At 35.8% G+C, this 24,821-nt stretch overlaps 2 protein-coding genes across 2 annotated transcripts in view; both read right to left on the minus strand.

Moving 5' to 3' along the window:
• Nucleotides 1-1,652: 1,652 nt before the first annotated feature.
• On the minus strand, nucleotides 1,653-12,165 carry LOC107432111 (SH3 domain-containing protein 1). The gene is made up of 7 exons (XM_060817820.1): nucleotides 12,160-12,165; nucleotides 4,549-4,661; nucleotides 4,326-4,396; nucleotides 4,092-4,240; nucleotides 3,386-3,487; nucleotides 3,109-3,308; nucleotides 1,653-1,773 (listed from the first exon to the last, which is right to left on the minus strand). The coding sequence occupies exons 1-7, from the start codon at nucleotides 12,163-12,165 to the stop codon at nucleotides 1,653-1,655; spliced, it is 762 nt and encodes a 253-aa protein (XP_060673803.1).
• Nucleotides 12,166-15,549: 3,384 nt separating this feature from the next.
• The window catches only part of LOC125418934 (SH3 domain-containing protein 1), a 61,140-nt gene continuing 51,868 nt past the window's right edge, over nucleotides 15,550-24,821 (minus strand). The window contains 2 exon segments of the mRNA XM_060817821.1: nucleotides 15,550-15,769; nucleotides 15,984-16,183. Of these exon segments, the coding sequence (XP_060673804.1) occupies nucleotides 15,550-15,769; nucleotides 15,984-16,183 (420 nt within the window).

Here is a 24,821-nt window from a genome sequence, read left to right on the forward strand (position 1 = left end):
AGACAGTGAAGACTTTATGAGAAGGTCAACTTCAGAAGGAGTAGAAGAACCTGAAACAGGTGAGGAACTAGCAAAAGTAACACCTGCACAATCTGAGGCAGATTCTGAAGATGATCACACTCAACAACAGTCACCAAGTACAAGGAATAAGAACATAGCATCACCTGGATATTTGCTGACAAGAGATAGAGCTAAGAGGACAGTGAAACCTAACAGAAAGTACAATTATGCAGACTGCATTGCTTATGCCTTGGTGGCATATGAAGAACTTACTGACAATGAGCCAAGGAGTTACAAAGAAGCAGTAAATTCTAAGGAGTCAGCAAAATGGAAAGAGGCCATGTAGGAAGAAATGGAATCTCTTCATAAGAACAGAACTTAGGACTTAGTACCAACACCAACAAATCAAAGGAGTGGTAGATTGTAAATGGATCTACAAGGTCAAAGAAGGTATGTCCAAATCTGAACCAGTGAGGTTTAAGGCCAGGTTAGTGGCCAAGGGATTTACCTAGGTGGAAGGAATAGATTACAATGAGGTTTTTTCACCTGTTGTGAAGTATACCAGTATAAGAGTCATGTTGGCATTAGTGACTCATTTTGAGTGGGAGTTAGAACAACTAGATGTCAAGACTGCCTTTCTTCATGGTGAATTGGAAGAAACAATATACATGAAGCAGCCTGAAGGTTTTGAAATTAAAGGAAAAGGTGGAGATTTGGTGTGCTTGCTTAAAAGGTCACTATATGGACTTAAGTAATCACCAAGGCAGTGGTATAAACGTTTTGACTCATTTGTGGTTAAATCTGGTTTTGAGAGAAGTGATTTTGACAGCTGTTTATACTTTAAAAATCCTATGACAGATAAGGCAGTGTATCTACTGTTATATGTAGATGATATGCTTCTAGCTAGACCAAATGGTAGAATTATACAAGTTGTGAAGAACCTGTTAAAGTCAGAGTTTGAGATGAAGGACCTTGGACCAGCTAAGAAGATTTTGGGCATTGAGATAGTAAGAAACAGGTCAAGATGTGAAATGAAGTTGATACAATCTTCATATATTAAAAAGGTAGTTTCAAGGTTTTCAATGGAAGATGCAAAACCTGCAAGTGTACCTCTTGGTGGACATTTCAAATTGTCAAGTGAGCAGTGCCCATCAACTAAGCAGGAGAAGGAAGACATGATAGCAGTCCCTTATACTAATGCTGTGGGCTCAGTGATGTATGTTATGATTCTAACTAGGCCTGATCTAGCTCATACTATCAGTGTTTTGAGCAGATTTATGGCAAATCCTGGCCGAGGTCATTGGGAAGCTTTAAAATGGCTTCTAAGGTATTTGAAGCATACAGCAAATGAAGGGTTGATTTATAAGAAGGATTCAAGTGAAGTGGAGCTTAATGGATACCTAGATTCTGATTATGCAGGAGATAGGGACAAGAGAAGATCAATGTCCTCTTATGCATTTACCTTGTGTGGAAACTGCATAAGTTGGAAATCTCAGTTGCAGCCTGTGGTGGCCTTGTCAACTACTGAGTCAGAATATATGGCAGCAACTGAGGCTGCAAAAGAAGCCATTTGGCTTAAACGGTTACTGACAGAGCTTAAAGTGCTAAAGTAGGAGGTCACTTTGTACTCAGATAGTCAAAGTGCAATTCATTTATGTAAAAATCCAGTTTTTCATGAGAGATCTAAGCACATTCAAGTCAGATATCATTTCATTCGAGATTTGACAGCTCAGAAAGTAGTCAGATTGGAGAAGATTCCTACAGAGTTTAATCCTGCAGATATGGGAACAAAAGTGCTCACTGTTGGCAAGTTTAGTACTTGCAAGAACCTACTTCGAATAGGAGCAGGCTGATCACTTTGTGAAGAATTTTGATGAGATGGTGATGAGCTTCTGTTTTTTGGTTAAATTTGTGGATTAGGTGGAGATATGTGAAGATATAATCCACAAATTCATCTTGCAAAGGTCTGGTGTATGCATGAAGTCAACATTTGGAGAAGACTCGAGTTGATTAAATTGATGAGTTTCAGAAGAGCAAAACGCATCGTTTATAAGTCTCAGAAGAGCAAAACGCATCATTTCATTTACTTGGAAATAAAGAAGGGCAAAGCAGTCATTTCCAGCGTATTGTAACAGAATAACGGTATAAGTTGGACGACGTCGTTTTGAAGCTGGTGTGTAATATATATATGCACAAAACTCTTTCCTTTCGAAAGAAGAAACAGATATAATAGAAATCAGTTTTTCTTCAAGCTTGTGAACGAGAGAGGAGCTCCAAGATTCTTCTTTACCTTTTCTTTAATTGTATTCATTTCTGAGTGAGAAATAATCTCTAAGTGAGATTGAGTGATTGTTGAAAGGGTGTATACTGGGGCTTTGGATTTGGTGTGTATGTTTTCTGTGTGAAAACCTGTGTGTATACCAAAGGTGTCAGTTTGTGTAACTACTGCAAGATCAATAAGAAACCAGAAGCTCTCACCGGAGCAACGAGGACGTAGGTCATCTTGACCGAACCTCGATAAATCTTGTTGTGTTTGTTGTGTTCTGATTTTCTAACAAAATATTTTGCTCTGTGCCTATCAGGTATTTCTTTGTGAATGGTATTTCTCTACCTAAAGTAGCTAGGCATGCCTTACGGAGTAATCGTCAGCAATGTGATCAAAATAATGGACTTTCTACAAATAAATGGTCATCTTGGCTACGATGGCTATATGTATGTGCCACGGGATTAGCGTGGAAGTGTGTTTCTTTTTGTTTTTTTTTTTTGGGTCACGTTTGTTGTCATCGTATTTTCCTTTTGTGTCTTGGTTGGTCTTGTCTTCAGTATTTTACAGCTATGGCTGTATTGTTCTAGTACCTAAATTATTCTTGCTTTTCCAGTAAAAATAATTCTTACCTCTTTTGCCTTTCTTTTTTTTTTTTAAATTTACTTTGTTTGGTTTAAATATTTGTCTGTCTGATAAAAAGGACATCTATGGTTTTCGTTGTTTCATTATATCCCTTATAAAAATATCTCTCAAAGTTTTATTTGCAATTGGCAAGGAAAACATGCCAATATATATATATATATATATGGTATTCTGTTGGACAGAGAATAAGTAAAATTAGCATAGTAAGAAACTTATGAAAAGTCATCTGCTGCTGCTGATCCTCAAGTGACAACATAGCAGTAGTCGCTTCTCTGCCAAGTGCCACAGTAGAAGATTTAAGATCAGCCAATCTTGCTTCAGCACTTTGAAGCTTCACAGCACTCTCTCCAGACATAGAAAGATCCCTAGATTTTGATCGACGCCTCAAAATTTCAGTTACCTGATAACAAGATATTAACTATGAATATGCAGTTTTCTACAAAAGTGTTTACTCCTAAACTTGAGATTAGTAATTACCTTGGCCTCCACATCCTGACGAAGTTTATCATAATAGTAAGCAATGTGACGTGCATCTTCCAAAGGAGCTCCATTTATTTGTGTCCGTAATGGCTCACAAACCTACAGATTTAAAACCTGTGGCACAATTACAAACATAAAAAGAAACAGAGAAGTCGGTATAGGCCCTTTTACTTTTTTAAAACCCAAAAAGAAGTAAAAGGGAATAACACAACAAATAATTTCAAGTAGTACACATTCTGATGATATATAACACCAAGTATAATATTGGGATTGTTTCACCAGCAAAGCGCAAAACTAGACTGAGAGAATCCTACTTTATATCGCTCCATCGTAGCATCTTTAATGACGAAGAAAAATATAGCCGGATAGTAGAAAATGTAGCCACACAGACATCGAACATAAGTGATAAGTCTCTGTTCCTACAACCTAATAGGCATAAATAGTCTTTTCATCTTTAAAAACACAAACTCTACTTTCTAGAGTTTCCCTGCCCTCCACTGAACCAAAAATTCCACTCCAAACTCTCGAGTCCAACACACAAACAAGTACAGAATTCAGAAATGCCAAAAGCAAATTTTGGCTCTTTTTTTTATTTTTTTCCCCACAAAAATGCTAAAACACATTCAAGTCCTGTTTGCTTTTCAAGGATCATGTCATGAGATTGCTAAAATGTTTTGCATGAATAACTCAGTGAAGAAATTACTTGATCAGTGAGGGTCTTAAGAAGATCTTCCCTCTCCTTTTCAATTGAATTATATGAGGTACCAAAGTTAATAGAAGCTCTTGCAAGAGGACCATGAGTGCTCTGATTCTCAGATCCATATTTACAGCAATCTTCAGCCAGCTTCCTCACTAAATTATTCAAGGTGGAATTTATATGCTAGCCTTGTAAAAGGAACACATTAAGCAGATAAAAAAAAAAAAAAAAAATTCTAACCTTTCTTCATTTGCTTGCCGCTTGTAGAAATGAATTTTTCAACTCCACGAACAATATTCGGCTGAAAGTGCCGCACAACATTATCTATCATTAGATTTTAGTCAGATAACCATCGTTCCATATTACCATATGGTACATTGCAAAACATTCTCAAGATTAAAAATGCTGAAATATAGTTAATATTAACTAACAATCTAACATCATAAAGCTTGGGAACTACACCTTAGCTTCCCTTGTAGATTTGTAAAAATTTTGAAGTTGTTGGTGGTACAAAATTTCAGCTACATCAACCATAACAACATCATTATCTAAGCTTCCCAATCGTCTCAATACTGCCTGCAAAACAATGAACATCGAAATCAAATTCAAAACTTGATGCCCAAAGTTCGTGTCAGGACCCGTCCAGAATTCCTTCCCCGGAACCCTAGACAAGCCCTGATCCCAGGGAAACCCTACCGGACCCTCCAACGGAAAATCCGGCAGAGCCTCCCCTAAGGGATTTACTTACCACAAATTACCTGCACTAAAAACACACTTCTATAAACATCTCCTTATTCCTCCCACAAACTACAAGTTGTTCCACAAATTTCAGCATTTCTCAAAAAAACAACACCAGTCCAGTGCATAAACAACTACACATCCAATACAGTATACAGAGCATTATACAGATACATGCGGAATTTATAAAATGACAGATACAGAAACAATACAAGATAGAGAGGAAAAAGGGAAGAAAAACTTCTTGAACCTTCGGCAACGAACTGAGACGTTAGGCTCACCCCGGACAATCAACGTCTCCAACCTGGACCTAGGGGAACGGAATTTAAGAGTGTGAGATGCTAATCATCTCCGTGAGTGACCCTATCTACTAAACACTTTTTAATATTAATAGTAATATATCAAATAAAGGGATTTAATAAATCAATACCGAATAATTAAATAAATAAATAAATAAATATTTGAAGTAATAATTTCTCTCAAAAAATTCTCTCAGTTGGAAATGTTCCCCTTTTAAAACATTTTCACAAAACCCTTGTACGCACTTCCCAAAAACCAAGGAACCAAACAAATTAATAAACAAAAAATAAACAAATAAATACCCCAAATATAAATAAACTGCAATAAATTATAATAAATAATTTTAGAACACCTTTGGGGTTTAAAACATTATTTGCAATTTACACTGACGCACCACACCATATACCGGTGATGCCCTCCGATACCCAGCGTCCTGAGCACCGACTGGGGGGGGGGGGGGGGGGGTTAAAGAGAGAAACCTGCAACGGTCACTTCGGCGTCCCGACAGTACCGCTGCTAAAACCATCAACCCGGCCAAGGAGGGGGGCGGCTGTGCACAACAATAACCTTGCCTGCCCACGGTCCAATGGCAACTCACGGGTGAAGTAATAACCGCACGCTAAACCACATAATAACCGCGTGCTACCACGTGTCCATACACCATACACCAGAACACCAATACTGTATGAGTGCGTCTAAAAATAAACATTTATAACCAACCGTACCGTTTTCCAAAATTACCGTGGGAAGTATACCAAATTTTCACAAAACACCATCCCACATATTTTTATTCAACAACCCGGTACGAAACATCGATAACAGATAAAACCATACCTTTTCTCGTAATACGAGATTCAACAATTGAAATACCGCGAGCATAATTTATAAAATTAAACCACCAACTTAAACAAATATTTTCATAAAATATTTAACCCAATTATGCCCGAAATTTATATAAAATCCAAACACAACGAATTACTGAAAATACTTACTCATGTGTAATAAATATCATTTAATCAATATAAAATAATAATCGGGAATTTTCTAATGACCCCAACATTTCATTTAGCACCAATGGGTAAATATATATATAAAATAATATTTTTCCCGATTATATTTAAAATACACCACATGAGCACAAATTACAGATATCAATTTAATACCACATAAATACAATTAATTACCCCAAAAATATTTTAAAGGTGGGTCACTCACCTGGAGCACGCAATTAACCCATGATCCACCACGGGATCAATTCTACGCTTCACCGGTGCTCCTAGAACAAAATTCACAGACAGTCAAATAAATTAATATTTTATTCGGGTAAATAATACCCGGTACCCGGGGGGTCAAACACAAACTTTAACCAAAATAGGCGAATGATATACCGAATCGAAGCTTGTGGGACAAGGATCACCAATCCGGTCTCCATCGACCCCAATTCCGCCGGAGGTGGCAGGAATTTGGTCGGGAAGCTTCGGCCGGTTTTGATATTGATGGATCTTTCAAACGGTGGGGATTTTGGGCAATCTAACCCCGGAAATGGACTCTGAGGGGTCGAAAATAGTGGGATAGAGGTATGGGACGGGCTGGGTTGGTCGGAAACGGCAAGAATCGCAGGAAAAATTTCACCTCGCCGCCGCGACTTCGCCGGCCCGATCTGGGTGCGTCCGGCGGCGGCTGGCTGGGAAATTTGGTGGCCGAGGTCGCGAGGTGGCAGGCTTGGACGGTGGCCGGCGCGTGTAGCATTCTGGGGATTGAAATCCGGCGAAACACCGGTCAAACAGGGAGAGGGTGAGAGAGTCAAATGAGAGAGAAAGGAAGAAGAGAAATTCTGCGTTTTTTGTTGATGGGTCGGGGAAGAGAAGGAAGAAAAGGAAAAAAAGAAAAAGAAAAAGAAAAAAGAAAAGGGTGTTTTCCCACGTGGGGAAAAGAAGAAAAAGAAAAAGAAAAAGAAAAAGAAAAAGGAAAATAAAAAGGAATAAAAATAAAAATAATCAAATAATAATATTATTATTTAAAATAATAATAAAAATAATTTGATTTTACACATGGTTGACATGTGGCATTTCACCATGGTGACACATGGTCACCTTCATTAAGTCACACGTGGCACCTCGTTATGCGTGTAAAAATAATATTAAAATAATACAGTATTTGAAAAACTTTACAGGTCCATAACTTTCAAACCACATGTCCAAATCGGACGTGCCGCTAGTCTACGGACTCGTATCGATGAGCACTTCACAACCATGCATGAGTCAACACTCAACCTTGCATGAATAAAAAGTCAACTCCGGCACCCCTTGGACAGTTTGGACCTCAACTTGTTTTGCTTATAACTTTCAAACCGTAGCTCCGTTTTCGACGTGCTACCAGTCTACGAACTTGTGCCAACGTGTACTCCGTAACGGTACCTCAGTCAACCTAGAATTCCAACTGGATCAAAAAGTCAACTTTTGACCCCTTCGGTCAACGGTCAACGGTGAACCTCGGTCAACGTGCAAAAATTCCGACATGGTTCGGGACGGGGTGTTACAGTTCGCATTTGGCATGCCATATTAGACGGTATAAGGACTCTGGACCCTTCTGATACTTTTTATCATACCAAACACTCATGCTTTTTTTATTCATAGTTTTTTGAAAAGCGATGAATAAAAAACTCATACCGAATGCAGTAGAATATTACAGAAATATTATTATAACCTAATTAATAATGCTAGAATAATCAAAATATTCACCAAATTTATTTACGAAATGATATAGTGGATGATGTGATAATATTTATATGGTTTGTTTTTTTTATTAACTTAGAAAAAATGATGTTTGTCATCAGTAGTGACCGTTACCACCTTACATAGCAGTGGATCCCATATATATATTAGTAAAAACAGTCTAAATGGCAGTGGGTCTCATGTATATATAAAAACCACATAAACATTGGATCCACTTTCATGTAGATGGTAACAGTCACTACTGGTAACATATAGTGGTACTCTTAACTTAGTCATTTAAATATTTACTTTTTCATATTTAAATTATACAAATATGCCAATCAATATTAATATCTTTAATATGTATAATTTGTTAAATAAATTTAGTAACATAATTCTTTAAATGAATAAATATAACTAAATATAAACTAATCAAGTAATAACACATCATTCATTGGTAAACATCTTGATCTTCTTAGGCTTCTTGGTACCCCTGGCATTAATCTTATACAAGTAGTTAAGAAATTAAGATAAGTATATTTTATTCCTCTAAACTATACTATTTCTTACACTGTCCCCGTACACAAAACTCTCAACATTCATTATTTCAGCTATTATTTTCCTACCAGTTAAATCCAATCATGCAGTTTCACCAATGAATTTGTTGAAAATTAAACCTACATAATTCATTTAACTTTGTTTTATAAACTGTTTGATTTGATTTTATTTTACTCTTGGACAGTATTTATGACTAGTTTTGTCAAATTTATAAGAGATAATTGTATTATTGATTGGACTAAACTCGCTTAACAATAATTGGAATTTATTTGATCACTTGAATCACTCTTTAACCTCAAAATCATCATGGTTTTCATGGTAAGGTGAATCCATGTTCTTAACATATCAAAACTCACTTTTTAATAACATATAATTATAATATATATGATGTAAAATTCATTCCATATAAACATATACATATAATATTATTTATTGAACAGAATCTTTGAGAAGTCCCCTAAGATACATGAAAGCTACGTCAACATACGTACAGCAGGCCAACAGCCTTAGCCTGCATGCGTTCCTAAGATACAAAAGTTTTCTGCCATTCCGACAAACATCAACAACTAAAAACAAACAAGAAACACTAATAAAACAAAATATTAATTCAAAAAGAGAAGTCCGTTAACATAAACGGAAAACCATGACAATATATGACCAACAATATTAACGACGACATCGTAAATATATAATAAAAAAAGTATTTTGAATTTCAAAATAAAATACACGAAGAAGAACAAGAAGAAATTTAAAATACATACATATAATATATACATATATATATAAACTTGTGAGAAAGTCTAAACTAAATTTGTGTATTGAATTGGAAGGCTCAAAGATGGAGTTGAAACCCCATGTGATAATGGTTCCCTTACTATTCCAAGGCCATATTAAACCCTTCCTTTGCTTAGCTGTAACACCCCGTCCTGAACCATCTCAGAAATTTTTGCACGTTGACCGAGGTTGACTGTTGACCGTTGACCTAAACGGTCAAAAGTTGACTTTTTGACCCGATTGGAATTCTAGGTTGACTGAGGTACCGTTACAAAGTACATGTTGGCATGAGTTCGTAGACTAGTAGCATGTTCAAAACGGAGCTACGGTTTGAAAGTTATGAGCAAAACAAGTTGAGGTCCAAACTGTCCAAGGGGTGCCAGAGTTGACTTTTTAATTATGGGGAAATGAGCTTTGACTCATTCATGGTTGTAAAGGGCTCATCGATACGAGTCCGTAGACTAGCGGCACGTCTGATTTGGACATGTGGTTTGAAAGTTATGGACCTGTAGAGTTTTTCAAACACCGTATTATTTTAATATTATTTTTGAACGCGTAACGATGTGCCACGTGTGACTAAATAAGTGTGACCATGTGTCACCATAGTGAGGTGCCACATGTCAACCATGTATAATATCATGTTATTTTATTATTATTTTATATAATATTGTTTTTATTATTATTTAATTATTTTTATTTTATTTCTTTTTCTTTTCCTTTTCTTTTTCTTTTTCTTTTCTTTTCCCCACGTGGGAAAACACCTTCTTTTTTTTTTTTCTTTTCCCTTTCTTCCCTTCTTCTTCCCCGAGCCCGTCAAAAAACCAGAGGAATTTTTCTCCCTCTCTCTCTCCTTTGACTCTCTCCCTCTCCAAATTTTCCGGCCAATCGCCGCCGGACGCGCCCAGATCGGGCCGGTGAAGTCCGCGGCGGCGACTTGAAATTTTCCGGCGATTCTCGCCGTTTCCGACCAACCCAGCCCGACCCATACCTCTATTCCACCATTTTCGACACCTCTGAGTCCAAATATGGCCTCCAATCTCAAAAATTCGAAGCGGTTTGCGAGATACGAGGAATTCAAAACCGGCCGAAGCTTTCCGGCCAAATTCCGACCACCTCCGGTGGAATTGGGGTCGATGGAGACCGAATTTGTAATCCTTGTCGCTCAAGCTTCGATTGGGTATATTATTCGACTATTTTGGATAACGTTTGTGTTTGACCTCCCGGGTACCGGGTATTATTTACCCGATTAAAATATTAATTTATTTGACTGTGTGTGAATTGTGTTCTAGGAGCACCGGTGAGTTGTGGAATTGATCCCATGGTGGATCATGGTTTAATTGCATGCTCCAGGTGAGTGACCCACCTTCAAATTAATTTCAGGATTTAATTGGTGAATATTATGTGTGATTTGAATATTTGGAATTTAAATTCTATGTGCCAAATATTTATTTGATTTATTGGTGAATTTATTGGATTAAAAAAAATATGCAGTATATAAATTTATGCAAATGTGAAATTATTTGATGGTCTTGAGAATTTTGAAATTCTTGTGGTTTTAACATTAAATCGGGCATGAATTGATTTTCAAATATTTCAAGGAAAATATTTGTTTATGTTGGTGACTCCAATTTTTATAAAATATGCCCATGGAATATTGTGAGATTTAATTATTATATTTCGAGAAGTTATTTATGCTATTGGGAAAATGTGAGTATTTGAATTGGTGGATTTGGGAGTTGGTGGATTTGAAAATCATGGAATTTATGGTGTTGATTATAATGAAATTGTGGAGAATTTCCGGGTTCAAACGGATGGAATAAACCCGCTATGTTTATGAAAAATGTGAAATTTGTTATATAAATTAAATATGTGGATTTTATGATTTTTAGATGCACCGTGCACGTACTGGTGTTCTGTTTATATGTGATATGGATATTGTGCACACGGATATGATTAGCGTGCAGGTGATATTATGAGGTTGTCCTGTGGTTGCCATCGGATGAGGGTAGGCCACCCCTCCATGGCCGGGACACCAGTTAGCAGCGGCGCAGTGGGACGCCACGCGACCGTATGCCGGTTTCTTTCTATAACCTCCTGTCTGGTGGTACCTTGGGACGCTGGGTACTGTTGGCGCGACTGGTATATAGTGGGTGCATCAAGTGATTTTCAGAACTGTGATTTCAAAATAACTATTTTGATATTGTATTGGAATTAAAAATATAATTATTACTGTTGCTGGTATTTATTTGATGTCTTGGTTTTTGGGGAATACGAACAAAGGGTTTTGTGAAAAGGTTTTAAAAGAGGAACTTTTCCAACTGAGAGAATTATAAGGGTTTTGAGAGAAATTATTATTTCCAATTAATTGTTATTTATCTACTTATTACCGTGGTATTATATTGTACAGTAGATAGGGTCACTCACTGAGATGATTAGCATCTCATATTTTCAAATTCCGTTCCTCTAGGTACCAGGTTGTCGGTGTTCACCCGAAGCGGACTTGATCCTCATCGCTGTTTTAGTTCGTGAAGTACCCTATTCTTCTTTTATTGCAGTTGTAATATTTCTTTCACTCTTGCTGTATTCTATACTTAGTAGTACTTCATAAAGCTCTGTATACTGTATGGGACACTTATGTATTTTATTATGCAGTGGATTATTGTATTTATTTTTGAAGTGCTGAAATTTGTGGAACCAATTTGTAGTATTGTGGGAGGAATAAGGGGGACACTATAGAAGTGTGTTTTCAGTGCAGGAATTTGTGGTAAGTCCATCCCTTAGGGGAGGTTCTGCCGGATTTTCCATAGGAGGGTCCGGTAGAGTTTCCCTGGGATCAGGGATTGTCTAGGGTTCCGGTGAGGAATTTTGGACGGGTCCTGACATTAGCACAGCTTCTCAGCCAAACCGGCCTTTACATAACCTTCGTCAACACCCGCTATAACCATAAGCGCTTCTCCAATCTCTCAGCTCTCTCCCTGCAATTCCCTAACCTCCATTTCGAGTCTATCTTCGATGGCATGCCAGATGAAGACAACCATCCACGTCCCCTCACTTATGATTTCTTCTACGGCTTGAAGTACCAAGCTAAAGAACATTTGAAAGAGCTTATCGGTACCCTTAGCCGGAGGTCAAAAAAATGCTCAGTTGCTGCCGATCCCATGTATCATCGGAGATGGAAGTGTATCTTTTCCTGTTGATGTGGCAGAGGAGTTGGGGATCCCTGTGATTTTGTTTTGTTGTCATAGTGCTCATTACTTGTTGGCATATATTTGTATCCCTAAACTCATTGAAGATGGCCAGCTTCCTTATCATGAAGGTTAGTATAATTATAATTTGTTTATTTTGTTATAATTAAGTTTATTTTGTTTTTATTTTAATTTGTTTATTATTATTATTTTGGTAGAAAAATAAGCGGCTGATGCTTTTTGAAAAAAAAAAAAACGTTGGTTTTGCTGTGTGTATACACATCGTACACAATTCAAAAAGTGTCGATTTTGCTGTGTATGTGTACACAACGTATATAACAAAGCCAATATCTTTTTTCAAAAAGCATCAGCTTTGATATGATCTGCACTATTAAATTATTCGAAGTATGTATATATATTTTTGTTCACTTTGTGGGATTCAAGTTTACATCATTACTTATCTGATTCCAAAAGAAAAATGTGATTTATAAAGGTTTACTTTCATTTATATTTTCCCGTTTCTTCCAATGACCAATATCTGTTTTATTCTTACTATCCTCTCTTGTACATTCGTTTGTATTTTCTTATCATTTAATAAATTTCCATGCATTAATATAAATTTTTCTACCAAAAGTGTTTATATTTTTAATTTCAATACCAAACAAATGTTAGCTTAGAACAAATAAAAATACATAATTGACATATATATTACATATGGTTCTGGAACATTATTACCAAAAAATTAAAGGAATATATTCTGGAACATGAGATAAAATTTTATAGAATATAATATAGTTCTCAAAATAACTGTTTGAGATTTTTATTTTTATTTTTTTTGTTTTGTTTTTATTTTTTTGGGTACAGAGAAAGACACAAATCATAGAAACAATATTGAAGTGGCTGGACTAGAACTAGAAGGTCGTTTAAGACTCAAAGATCTACTAGACTTTTGCATGTTAAAAGACATTAATGACCCTGCCTACCAGTTCTTTGTCAACGAGGCTCTGGCCATGACTCGATCATCAGGTGTTATACTCAACACCGCTGAGGATCTTGAAGCTCCATGCCTCCCCACCATTGCAAACGCCTATGGTCGAGCTTACACAATCGGACCCCTCCATGCACTTCTAAATTCCCGAATCAGACATAACTCAGCTAACGGCATCGCACGGCTCTCTTTGGAAAACCAAACATGATTGCATGATGTGGCTTGATTCTCAGTCGTCTAGATCTTTTCTCTATGTCAGCTTTGGAAGTCTTGTCAAAACGTCGTCGGCCCAGCTTTTGGAGTTTTGGAATGGCTTGGTTGACAGTGGCTACTCTTTCCTGTGGACTGTATGACCGGATGTGGTGGATGAAGAAAATGACAACAGCGTCGTTTCATTCCCTGAGGTGCTTGAAATCGGGCCAAAAGAAAGAGGGTATATAGTGGATTGGGCCCCACAAGAACGGGTCATAGCCCACGATGCTGGGGTGGGTTTCTAACCCATGGTGGTTGGAACTCAATCTTGGAGAGTATTTTGGCAGGAGTTCCTATGATTGGTTGGCCCAACTTAGGCGATCAGAGGGTTAATGTTGAATGTATTAGGAACGTGTGGAGAATTGGGGTTGAATTGGAGGCTTGTGACAGGTGGACCATATAGAGAACAATCAAGACATTGATGGAGGGAAGGGAGGAGTTTCAAAGGTCAGTGGACAAAATTGCCAAATGGGCTAGGGATAGCATTGGCAAAAATGGATCTTCCTACCACAATTTAGAAATGCTTCTTGAAGATATAAAAAAAATCAAAGCAAAGAGTTGATCTATAGGAATAATATATGAACATTATATGCATGTAATGAGAGTGGCATTTGTTATACAAAAATTAAGTATCGACTTATATTTTTATAATAAGTTTGATATTTCGAAAAGGATGAGTTCTAAAACTCTTTTGTTTGGATCAAGTAAATATCTTATTAAGTAATTTGATATTCTTTAATCAAATCTAACAATAACCAAATTTGTTTCCAGGAAAAAAAAAATATTTATATCCACACATTACTAACCACAGCCTCCTCTCTCATATGATTTGAAATCACAAATATAGATTGTTTTACAGCTTAATGCCACACTGCCAGAAAGAGTGTTGTTCTAAGGAAACACAATGGAACTATAATACACAAAAAGACTGGGACTATATAACTTTTAATAACACAAAAACTATGAACAACGTACAAGGTGGAGGGGCATCTCACAAGCGTGAATGTGCTATGTTGCTTGTTGGGGCTTTCTCTTCCCTTTCTATGTAAGCAGAAGGGAACCATCCAGCCTTGCTGTTGCACTCGCCTTCTGACCATTTTATGAGGAGCCACCTGATTGATATCAACAATAGCATGCAAAATATTCTAATTTCTTCCGATAGGCTAATCAGAAAAAGTGGACACCTTTTACTCCAAATTTAATAGCTGAAACGGGAATGACATTCCCATTGAGCACCTCAACTATGAAAGTTATTGTAATTTGGAGTGTTATGGATGTTCCTGATTATCTTGGTTAAACAAAGATGCAAATTGTATTTATGGTGCCAAAATGTGCTAAACATTGCATGTTTTGAAAGGTATATCAAAATCACATTCAAAAGTATTTTCAAAACTGTCCTCAAAGAACTCTTTTTAAAAGAGTTTATCATATTTTCAGTATTAAAAGAAAAAACCTTGCAAACCTTTCCGACCTTGTTTTAGAAAGCAAATTTTATTTCAACAAATATAAAAGCCCTATCATCATAACTTGAAAATTGAATAAAGACAGCTTTATTTAAAATTAGCAGAGGACAGAGTACCTGGCGAACCACAACATAATCATCAACTGACAGACTCAGCTCTCCTTCTAGTTTAGCATCAAATTGGTGAATAACGTACAAGATAAAGCATTTCTAATAATATATTTTCTTCCTAAAAGAAAGAGCACAATGAAATAAAAAGTAAACTAAGTACAGTGGTAAAAAAACTACATGATAAATGCAAATATTTGTTGGTACCATGGTACAGCCGCTCTAATAACAAAGGACTAATTTACATGATGTTATCTTTGTGGATCGTAATGAAAAACTCTAATATTTCAGAGGTCTTACTTTAACAATAAAGAACATGTTGTCTTGATGAGCATCAGATTCCGGTGAGTTGTTATCCTGATTTTCAAGCAATTCATACCCATTTCTATGAATCTTCATCGGTAGAGATGAAAATTCTTTTGATTGCCTCTCCAGAGTCATCTAGCATCAAGTATTTCAAAAATGTAGGGCAGGAAAAGTTATTCTCATAAAAATAGGGTACAAGAAAATAGTAAAGGCAGAGCAAGGCTAGATAACAGACCTCAGCATGTAGCTTATCCAAAATAGCAAGAGCATGTTGATGATAAGATTTCTAAGCATTGACCTTGCAATATAAATTTAAATAATATTTTTTCTAAGACTCACTTGCCAAAGCTAAAATAAAATAATATGAATACCTCTATCCTCATTAAAATCTAATAGTAACAAAAACCATAGACATATAAAGATATCTCAAAGTTTTATTTGCAATTGGCAATAAGGACATACCAATGCATATAAATGTGGTGTTCTGTTGGATAGAGAATAAAACAAATTATCATGGTGAGAAGCCTATGAAAAGTCATCTACTGCTGCTAATCCTCAACTAACAGCATAGCAGCAGTCGCTTCTCTGCCAAGTGCCACAGTTGAAGATTTAAGGTCAGCAAGTCTTGCTTCTGCACTTTGAAGCTTCACAAAACTCTCTCCAGACATAGATAGATCCCTAGATTTTGATCGACGCCTTAAAACTTCAGTAACCTGATAAGAAGATATTCACTATAAATATACAGTTTTCTACAAAAGTGTTTACTCCTAAACTTGAGATTAGTAATTACCTTGGCCTCCACATCCTGACGAAGTTTATCATAACGGTAAGCCATGTGACGTGCATCTTCCAAAGGAGCTCCATTTATTTGTGTCCGTAATGGCTCACGAACCTACAGATTTAAAACCTATGGCACAATTACAAACATAAAAAGAAATAGAGAAGATGAACCTTAAAATTTTAGTAGAAAATAATAAAATATTCTTACACTCATCGCTTATTCCTTGTACTAAACGAGTTTGTCAAGTAATTAGAATACATTCCTTATTACAGTTAGAGAACAAAAGAGCTCTAAGCATGGTTAAAATCACTAACGTCCTCTGCACTTGATACAAATAGCCTTTGATGGAAGTAGTCCATCACAAATGTAATGTTAAAAGGTCATTAACTTTTGCAAAACCCAAAAAGAAGTTAAACGGAATAACATAACAAATTATTTGAAGTGATACACATCCTGATGATATATAACACCAAGTATAATATTGGGATTGTTTCACCAGCAAAACACAAAACTAAACTGAGAGAATCCTACTTTATATCCCTCCATCGTACCATCTTTAATGAAGAAAAATATAGCCGAATAGGTATAGAAAATGTAGCCACACAGACATCAAACATAAGTAATAAGTCTCAGTTCCTACAACCTAATAGGCATAAACATTGTCTTTTCATCGCATAACCTCTCAACAAAACACAAACTCTTCTTTTTAGAGTTCCCCTGCCCCGCCTTGAAACCAAAAATCTCAATAAAAACTTATATTTTATTTATGACATTAATATGAATTTTTAAAAATTAGATTTACTTACATGGTTGTTGTCGTTCTGTGGATTGTACCAAGACAATATCCAGTCAAAAGCATCTACATCTCATCCTAACCGCGATATATGGTAGCTACAATGGATCCATTATATCGAGACTCCTGGACGTGAAGAAATGCACCCCATTGACCGTTTTCGAGCAGCAACGGGTATGGAGAATCCCTAATATGCCCTTCCCGATCATGGGACCCAACAAATGTTAATCTGTTTCCAGTTGCTTTGTAGATGAGGCAAAGTGTGGATATTAGCGCAGCACCGTATTTTGGCTTCAAGCCCTCAACAAATTTCGAGCTTTCTCAACCTTTTTGTATGCATCTTTCATCATTGGGGCTTCATAAGCTTTGTCTAGTGCCGTTATGACCTCCTTATCTTGATATTCCATCATCGCCTTTAATGTTTGGTTCCTAATGGGTTTGCCGAACACGTTCAACGCCATTTTTTTTTCCCGAGCTTTGAGAAATTCCAAAAACTTTGAAATTATAACTTTATCAAAGCTAATTGGGAATTATGCTTTGTCATGGAAATCATTTGTAGTGTTTATATACATACACATTATATATGGCGTGGGCATATATAATGTCTATTTTCACAATAATTGTTTTGACATTGAAGATTTTTTTTTTTTTTGACACTGAAGATTGATCTTTTTCTTTGTTCCCTGGTTAACTTTTCCTTATATATATATATATACAGTCCGTCTATGGTGCGGACGGTCCTCATGCGGACCACAGTATTGGTGACGATTTTTCATAGTAGTGGTGATAATTTTCTAAGAAACCATCGTTAATACTATGAAAAACCGTCACTAATACTATGGTCCTCATGCGGACCGTCCTCACCATAGAATTTCCGTATATATATATATATCCTCTTTCCTTACGCATGATAGTTATTCCATGGTGATAGTAGCCTTCCATTTGTCTATTTTACCTTTGTCACTTGTCTTCATGACTTCACCATCTGCCTGCCCATATAATAATGCCAACAACTTTCCCTTTTTTACGTATACAATAAACCTTTATTCCACATACTGCCCACTCTTTCACCTTTATTCCATATATTCTAATTACATGGAGACTTTTTGGTGATATTAACCTGTCTATTCATTTTGTTATTTCCATGCTTGCCCTCCGCTGACATATTATGTATTTTGTCATGGAGACTTTTTGGTGATATTAACCTGTCTATTCATTTTGTTCTTTCCATGGCTGCCCTCCTTTGTCGTATTATGTATTTTGTCCCCGTAACAAAGTCAATAAGAATAACAAAATTGTTATTGATCTTTATTTATTGTGGAAAAAATAATCTAGCTAATTTTTTCATTAATTTTAGTGTCACCCCAAATGCTAATGCGTTTGATGAATACATAAAGTCAATAATCATGGACAGCCTCTCTCTAAGTTTGAAAATTCATTATATGTTATGGATCACTTACCGCAACATCCAAGTTTGAAATGTTTAATAAACTTTTTTTTTTTTTATAAATTGGGGATAAAGAATTTTAGTTGATGTTAGGACCCGTCCAAGATCCTTCACCGGAACCCTAGACAAGTCCTCATCTCAAGAAAACCCTACGAGCTCCTCCAATGAAAAATCTGACAAAATCTCCCCTAAGGGTTGGATTTACCACAAATTTCCTGCACTGAAAACACACTTCTATAGATAGGACCTTATTCTTTCCACCTTACTACAATTTATTTCCACAATAATCAGCACTTCCATAAATTAAACAGGGAACTAATGCAGTATTTAAAAAAATAGATCTAGTATAATATACAGAGCATCATAAGGTACAATTAAGTGTGAAAGTCATACAACATAGGATGAAAAGAAATGTTACAAATAGAAATAAATGAAAAGAAAAGAACTTCTCGAAACACAACAGTAACGAAGGTCAAGCTCACTCCGGACTAACGTCTATGAATCCTTGTACCTAGAGGAACGGATTTAAAAATGTGAGATGCTAATCATCTCAGTGAATGACCCTATCCACTATACCATTATAATAGTAACAATAATCATAGTACACTTAATTAATTAAGAATAAATAAATAAACAGATAATAATTAATTGAAAATAATATTTTCTCTCAAAACTCTCACCATTCACTCCGTTGGAAAGGTTCTCCTTTTTAAAACATTTTTGCAAAACCCAATCTTTTATGCCCCAAAAATATTAAGGAATAATTAATTTAATAAATAATTAAATAATCCAAATACAAATAAAATACAATAAAATAATTTTAAATACTTGCATTAAAGAAATATAACATAAAAGTGAAATTCAATATATAATTTGTAAAATTTGATTTAATAATTCAAAATAAACAGTGTCAAAAATATAATTTAAATAATTACGAACAATCATGTAAAATAAGTGGTAAAAAATATTGTAAAATTCAGTTTGAAATATTCAACCAATCTATATAATAAAAATATGGCAAGATGCATTTTAGAAACATTGATTTAAAATAATTGACATAAAATATGAATAAACATATTTTAGAAAATACTAATTGGAAAAAGGTGATAAAACAAATTAAATACATTTATTTTAAATACGGCTTTAAAACTTTAGGATTTGAAATTTATATCTGAAAAAAATATACTTGACGCACCACACTATATACCAATGATGCCCTACGATACCCAGTGTCCCGCGCACTGTCCGCGCGGGAGGTGGGCAGCTTATGTGCCCATATAGAATTTGCCTGCCCTCGGTCCGATGACAATTCCCAAGAGACGTTATAACTTGCGCGCTCATCCACATATATAGTACAGAACACCAATACTGTATGAGTGTGTCTAAAACAAATAACCATATTATTTTAAAAATAACAATTTTTCCAAAACTCACCGTAGGAATTATATCACTTTTCAAATTCACATTTCCATATTTTTCTTTAATATCACCAGCATAAATCCATCGATAATATATAATTTTTCCCATATCATAAAATCCACCAGATAATATTTCAAGTGCAAAAATATATATTTCGAAAGCACCATAACTTAAACCAATATTTTTCTTGAAATCTTTAAAATCAAATCATGCCCAAAAATAATATTAAAACCACATGAAATTCATATATCCTTAAAATCATGTAAACGCATTTATCATGCATTATAAAATCAATAATAATTAATTAAAAACCTTAAACCATAATTCCTTTAAAATCCCAAATACATTTTTGGCAACAACACATATATTAAAACCATCATAAATTGGCATTGTAAAATTAAATGGAAATTTCTTCAAATATTAAACATATATTAAAATTCACATGAAAGCATTTCTAATTACACAATATTCCCACAATAAAATTCAACAATTATTAATAAAATCCCATATCCATAAAATTCTTGAAATCAAAATATTTCTTAATGCACAAATAATTACAATTCATTCAATTTTGGCATCAAAATTTCAAATATAAATTTACTAAATATTTAACGCATGAAATATAATTTCCAATATATATTCAACACAAAAATATATACAATTAATCAACCCAAAATAATTTTGAATGTGGGTCACTCACCTTGAGCATGCAATTAAACCAAGATCCTCCATAGGTTCAATTCTACAATTCACACGTGTTCCTAGAACAATGACGATACACAAACCGATTAAATTAATATTTTAATCGGATAAATTATACATGGTTACCCGAAAGATTTAACACAAATGTTAACCAAAATTTGTGAGTAATATATCGAAACGTCAACTATTCACAGGATTGGCTAAAAACACAACATGTGGCACATACTATTCACTCAAGTCAAAATATATTAAAATATTACGGTATTCGGACAACTTTGCAGGTCCATAACTTTCAAACCACATGTCCAAATCAGGTGTGCCACTGGTCTATGAACTCATATTGACGAGTACTTCACAATCATGCATGAGTTAAAGCTCAATTTTACAAAAATAAAAAGTCAACTCGGACACCCTTGGATAGTTTGGAACTCAACTTCTTTTGTTCATAACTGTCAAACTGTAGCTCTGTTTTTTACGTGCTACTAGTGTACGGACTCGAGTCAATGTGTACTCTGCAGCAGTGCCTCAGCCAATGCCAAATTCCATCCAGAACAAAAAGTCAAAATTTTGACCCTCTCGGTCAACGGTCAACCTCGATCAACGTGCAAAAATTTCCATGTACTTTGGGACAGGATGTTACAGTTGAGGTCCTCAAGCTAGGATTTGAAATTATCATTGTTAAATGACGGTTGAATAATTATTCCGTTAATGTAATCTTCTATAAATTAAATATAGACCTTACCTATATACGATTTTCAAATTTGTTGAAAATACAAGTGCTACCATATGTAGTTTATTTACTTTAAAAACAATTTATTTACTCATTTTCTAGAGTTTATATTTACTAATGGGGTGTTGAGGTTATGGAAAGTGAATCCTCTCAAAGAAATATTATTTTAAAATTCTCTGGAAAATTAATTTTACGTATTTTTTTAAATATAATTTTACCTTTTAATTTTAATGTACAAACTTATTTAATTATTTGTAAGTTCTATTTTCTTCTATAATTAAGTTAACATTATAAAAAGAATCTTAAGAAAACTCATTTTTAAAAAACTGAATCCTAAAAAATTAATTTTTGAGAATTAATTTTCTTTGATACTTTCTTTTTTACCAAACATATCATAAATTACAAGTGCTACCATATATCAATTGTGATCCCAATTAGTAGCATTATTTCATTCCTTGATATTTCACTGTATCCATGTATTTTGTAGTCATTATTCCCTCAAATACGAGAAAATCTTGTTTGGAGTGCGGTACTAAGTCAGTTGAGACCACGTTAAATGGTTGAATGCCATGTGTTTAAAAGTGTGCCATGTTATATAAAAAAAAATTTTTTTTTGAAAAAATAGATATTTGCACCATTGTATTCTTCGTTGTCTACAGCTCCGTTTCTTCTTTCATTCACTATGGCTGGCTTCTCCATAACAAGAGCTTCTGCCATTTCAGCTGTTGCATAGGAGGCATTTAGAAGTGTCCCAAAATTGTTTGATCTGAGGAGAGACAAAGAGAAATATATCTTAACTCTTTTTAATTGTTGCTATGATTCGAAGATTTTCTCATTGATGGAAGATATTCTTGGTTGCAGATAACTATAATGAAGTGGTTTTGAAACTTCTCATTGATGGCTTTACTTAAGAGAGATCTTGTAGTTAGATGCTCCAAACTTCTAGGAATAATGGTGAATGAAGATCGGTTTCCAGATTCATCCTTGCATTGATTCAATCATAGATGTTTATTTTAACCCAAGCTCGTCTCAAAACATTGATTGAATTAAAAAAACCAATGTTTTATCTGTTGAAAAGAATTAAATATATATATATATATATATTTGTGAGGACCCGTCCAAAATTCCTCACCGGAACCCTAGACAAGCCCTGATCCCAGGAAAACCCTACCGGACCTTCCAATGGAAAATCCGGCAGAACCTCCCCTAAGGGTTGGACTTACCACAATTTTCCTGCATTGAAAGCACACTTCTAGAAACATCCCCTTATTCCTTACACATTACTACAATTTAATCCACAACTTTCAGCACTCCGATAAAATAAACAAGAAATTCATGCAGTATTGATACAATAGGTCCAGTAAATATACAGAGCATCATAAGTTACAGATGAGTGTGAAAGTTATACAACATAAAATAAGAAACAATAATACAATAGAATACAAGGAAGCATAACTCTTTGAAACTCAACAGCAACAAACGTCGAGCTTGATTCTGATGTCGTCTACCAGCCTGAACCTAAGGGAACGGAATTTAAAACATGAGATGCTAATTATCTCAGTGAGTGACCCTATCTACTGTACAATTATAATAGTAACAAAAATTATAGCACATTTGAATAATTAACAATAAATGAGTAAATAAATAATAATTAATTGAAAATAATATTTTCTCTCAAAACCCTCACGGTTCACTCGATTGGAAAAGTTCTCCTTTTAAAACATTTCACAAAACCCAGCAATTATATGTCCCCAAAATCAAGGTAGCCAATAAATAATTAATTAAATAATAAATAAATGGAATATCAACATTTAAAATACAAAATCATGCAAATAATAATATAGAGCACCACACTTTATATGAAAATATTTAATCAATAATTACCAATAAAATACAACAATTTTTGGAATCCAAAGCACTCAGAAAAATAATCCGGAATAAAGTAAATTTTTAATAACAAATAGTAAATCATAAAAAAAAATGCCATAAAAATTATTTGTTTGAAATAAACGGTAAAATTTAAATAAATTAACCATTTTTAATTGAATAGTATTTCCAAATAATAAGCTTAAAAATTCAAATTGAAAATAGCCTATATACTCAGCGTCCCGAGCACCCTCAGGCAGGGGTTAAAAGGAGAACCGGTATACGGTCGCTTCGGCATTCCGACAGCGCCACTGCTAAAACCTATCATCCCGGGCTAGGAGGAGGGCGGTTATGTGCACTATACTAAACCAGCTGCCCTCAGGTCAATAGGTAATTCACGGGAGACTGTCATCCCGGCCTAGGAGGAGGGCGGTTATGTGCACTATACTAAACCGGCCTGTCTTCAGGTGTAACAACCCGTCCCAAATCGCACCGGAATCCGTGCACGTTGACTGAGGTTGACCGTTGACCGTTGACCGAAGGGGGTCAAAAGTTGACTTTTTGCTCCAGTGGAATTTCGTGTTGACCAGGGTACCATGGCGAAGTACACGATGCCCTGAGTTCGTAGACTGGTAGCACGTCGAAAACGGAGCTACGGTTTGAAAGGTATTGGCGAAACAAGTTGGGGTCCAAACTGTCCAAGAAGTGCCGGAGTTGACTTTTTGTTTGTGAGGAAATGAGCTTTGACTCTTGCATGGTTGTGAAGTGCTCGTCGATACGAGTTCACAGACTAGCGGCACGCTCAAAACGGACATCCGGTTAAAAAGTTATGGACGTTTGAAGTTTACCGGATACCGTAATATTTTAATGTTTTTGGGTCGGTGAACAGTGAAATGCCACGTGCCAGCTTCTGATTGGTCCATGTGGCATGAACAGTATTACACAGGGGTTTTTATTTGATAAAATTCTCGGGGAAGAGAGAGAAAGAGAGAGAGAGAGACCGCTGGCCATCGGAGATTTCCAACTTTTTCGGCCGATCTACAGTACACGCGCCGGCCAGAAAGTTTCCCCTCCTCATTTCCGGCAAAACCTCCAAGTTTCACGGATAACGGCCGCCGGACGCGCCCGGATCGGACCTCCAAAGATCGGCGGCGAGTTTTACCCCTCCACCGCTGGCCACCGCAAATCGACCCACTTCTGGCCACACGCGCCGTACACCCTTGATCCTCTCCTCAAGTCCGGCCGACCCACCAAAAATCACGGCCATCGGACCAACGACGCGCCAGGATCGGAGCATTTTCCGGTGAGGGGCCGAAAATCTTCAAACTGTTTCGGCGAGTACCCAGTTTTCCGGCCAGCTCCAGTCCGTTGTGTTCGACCTCCTGAATCCGAATCCGGCTTCCATTTCCGCCAGTTCGCGATGGTTTGGGAGAATTGCGTAGCCGAAACTCGAAAAGCATTCCGACGAGATTCCGACCCCGTCGGGTCCGATCACCGGAAAGTAAGACCGAATCCGTGATCCTCATCACGCGAGCTTCGATTCGGTATATAACTCGTAACCCTTAGATATCGTTTGGTGTTTGCTCCCCGGGTATCCATTTGGGAATTACCCG

Source organism: Ziziphus jujuba, chromosome 6, assembly GCF_031755915.1.
Source record: "Ziziphus jujuba cultivar Dongzao chromosome 6, ASM3175591v1".
In the NCBI taxonomy this organism is placed as follows: domain Eukaryota; kingdom Viridiplantae; phylum Streptophyta; class Magnoliopsida; order Rosales; family Rhamnaceae; genus Ziziphus; species Ziziphus jujuba.

Excerpts from the sequence above, each read along its gene's own strand:
- LOC107432111 (XM_060817820.1), bottom strand. Across the intron at positions 3,488-4,091 it reads TTAAGACCCTCACTGATCAA|GTTTGTGAGCCATTACGGAC; the intron begins GTAATTTCTTCA and ends TTAAATCTGTAG. Across the intron at positions 3,309-3,385 it reads GTCAGGATGTGGAGGCCAAG|GTAACTGAAATTTTGAGGCG; the intron begins GTAATTACTAAT and ends TCTTGTTATCAG.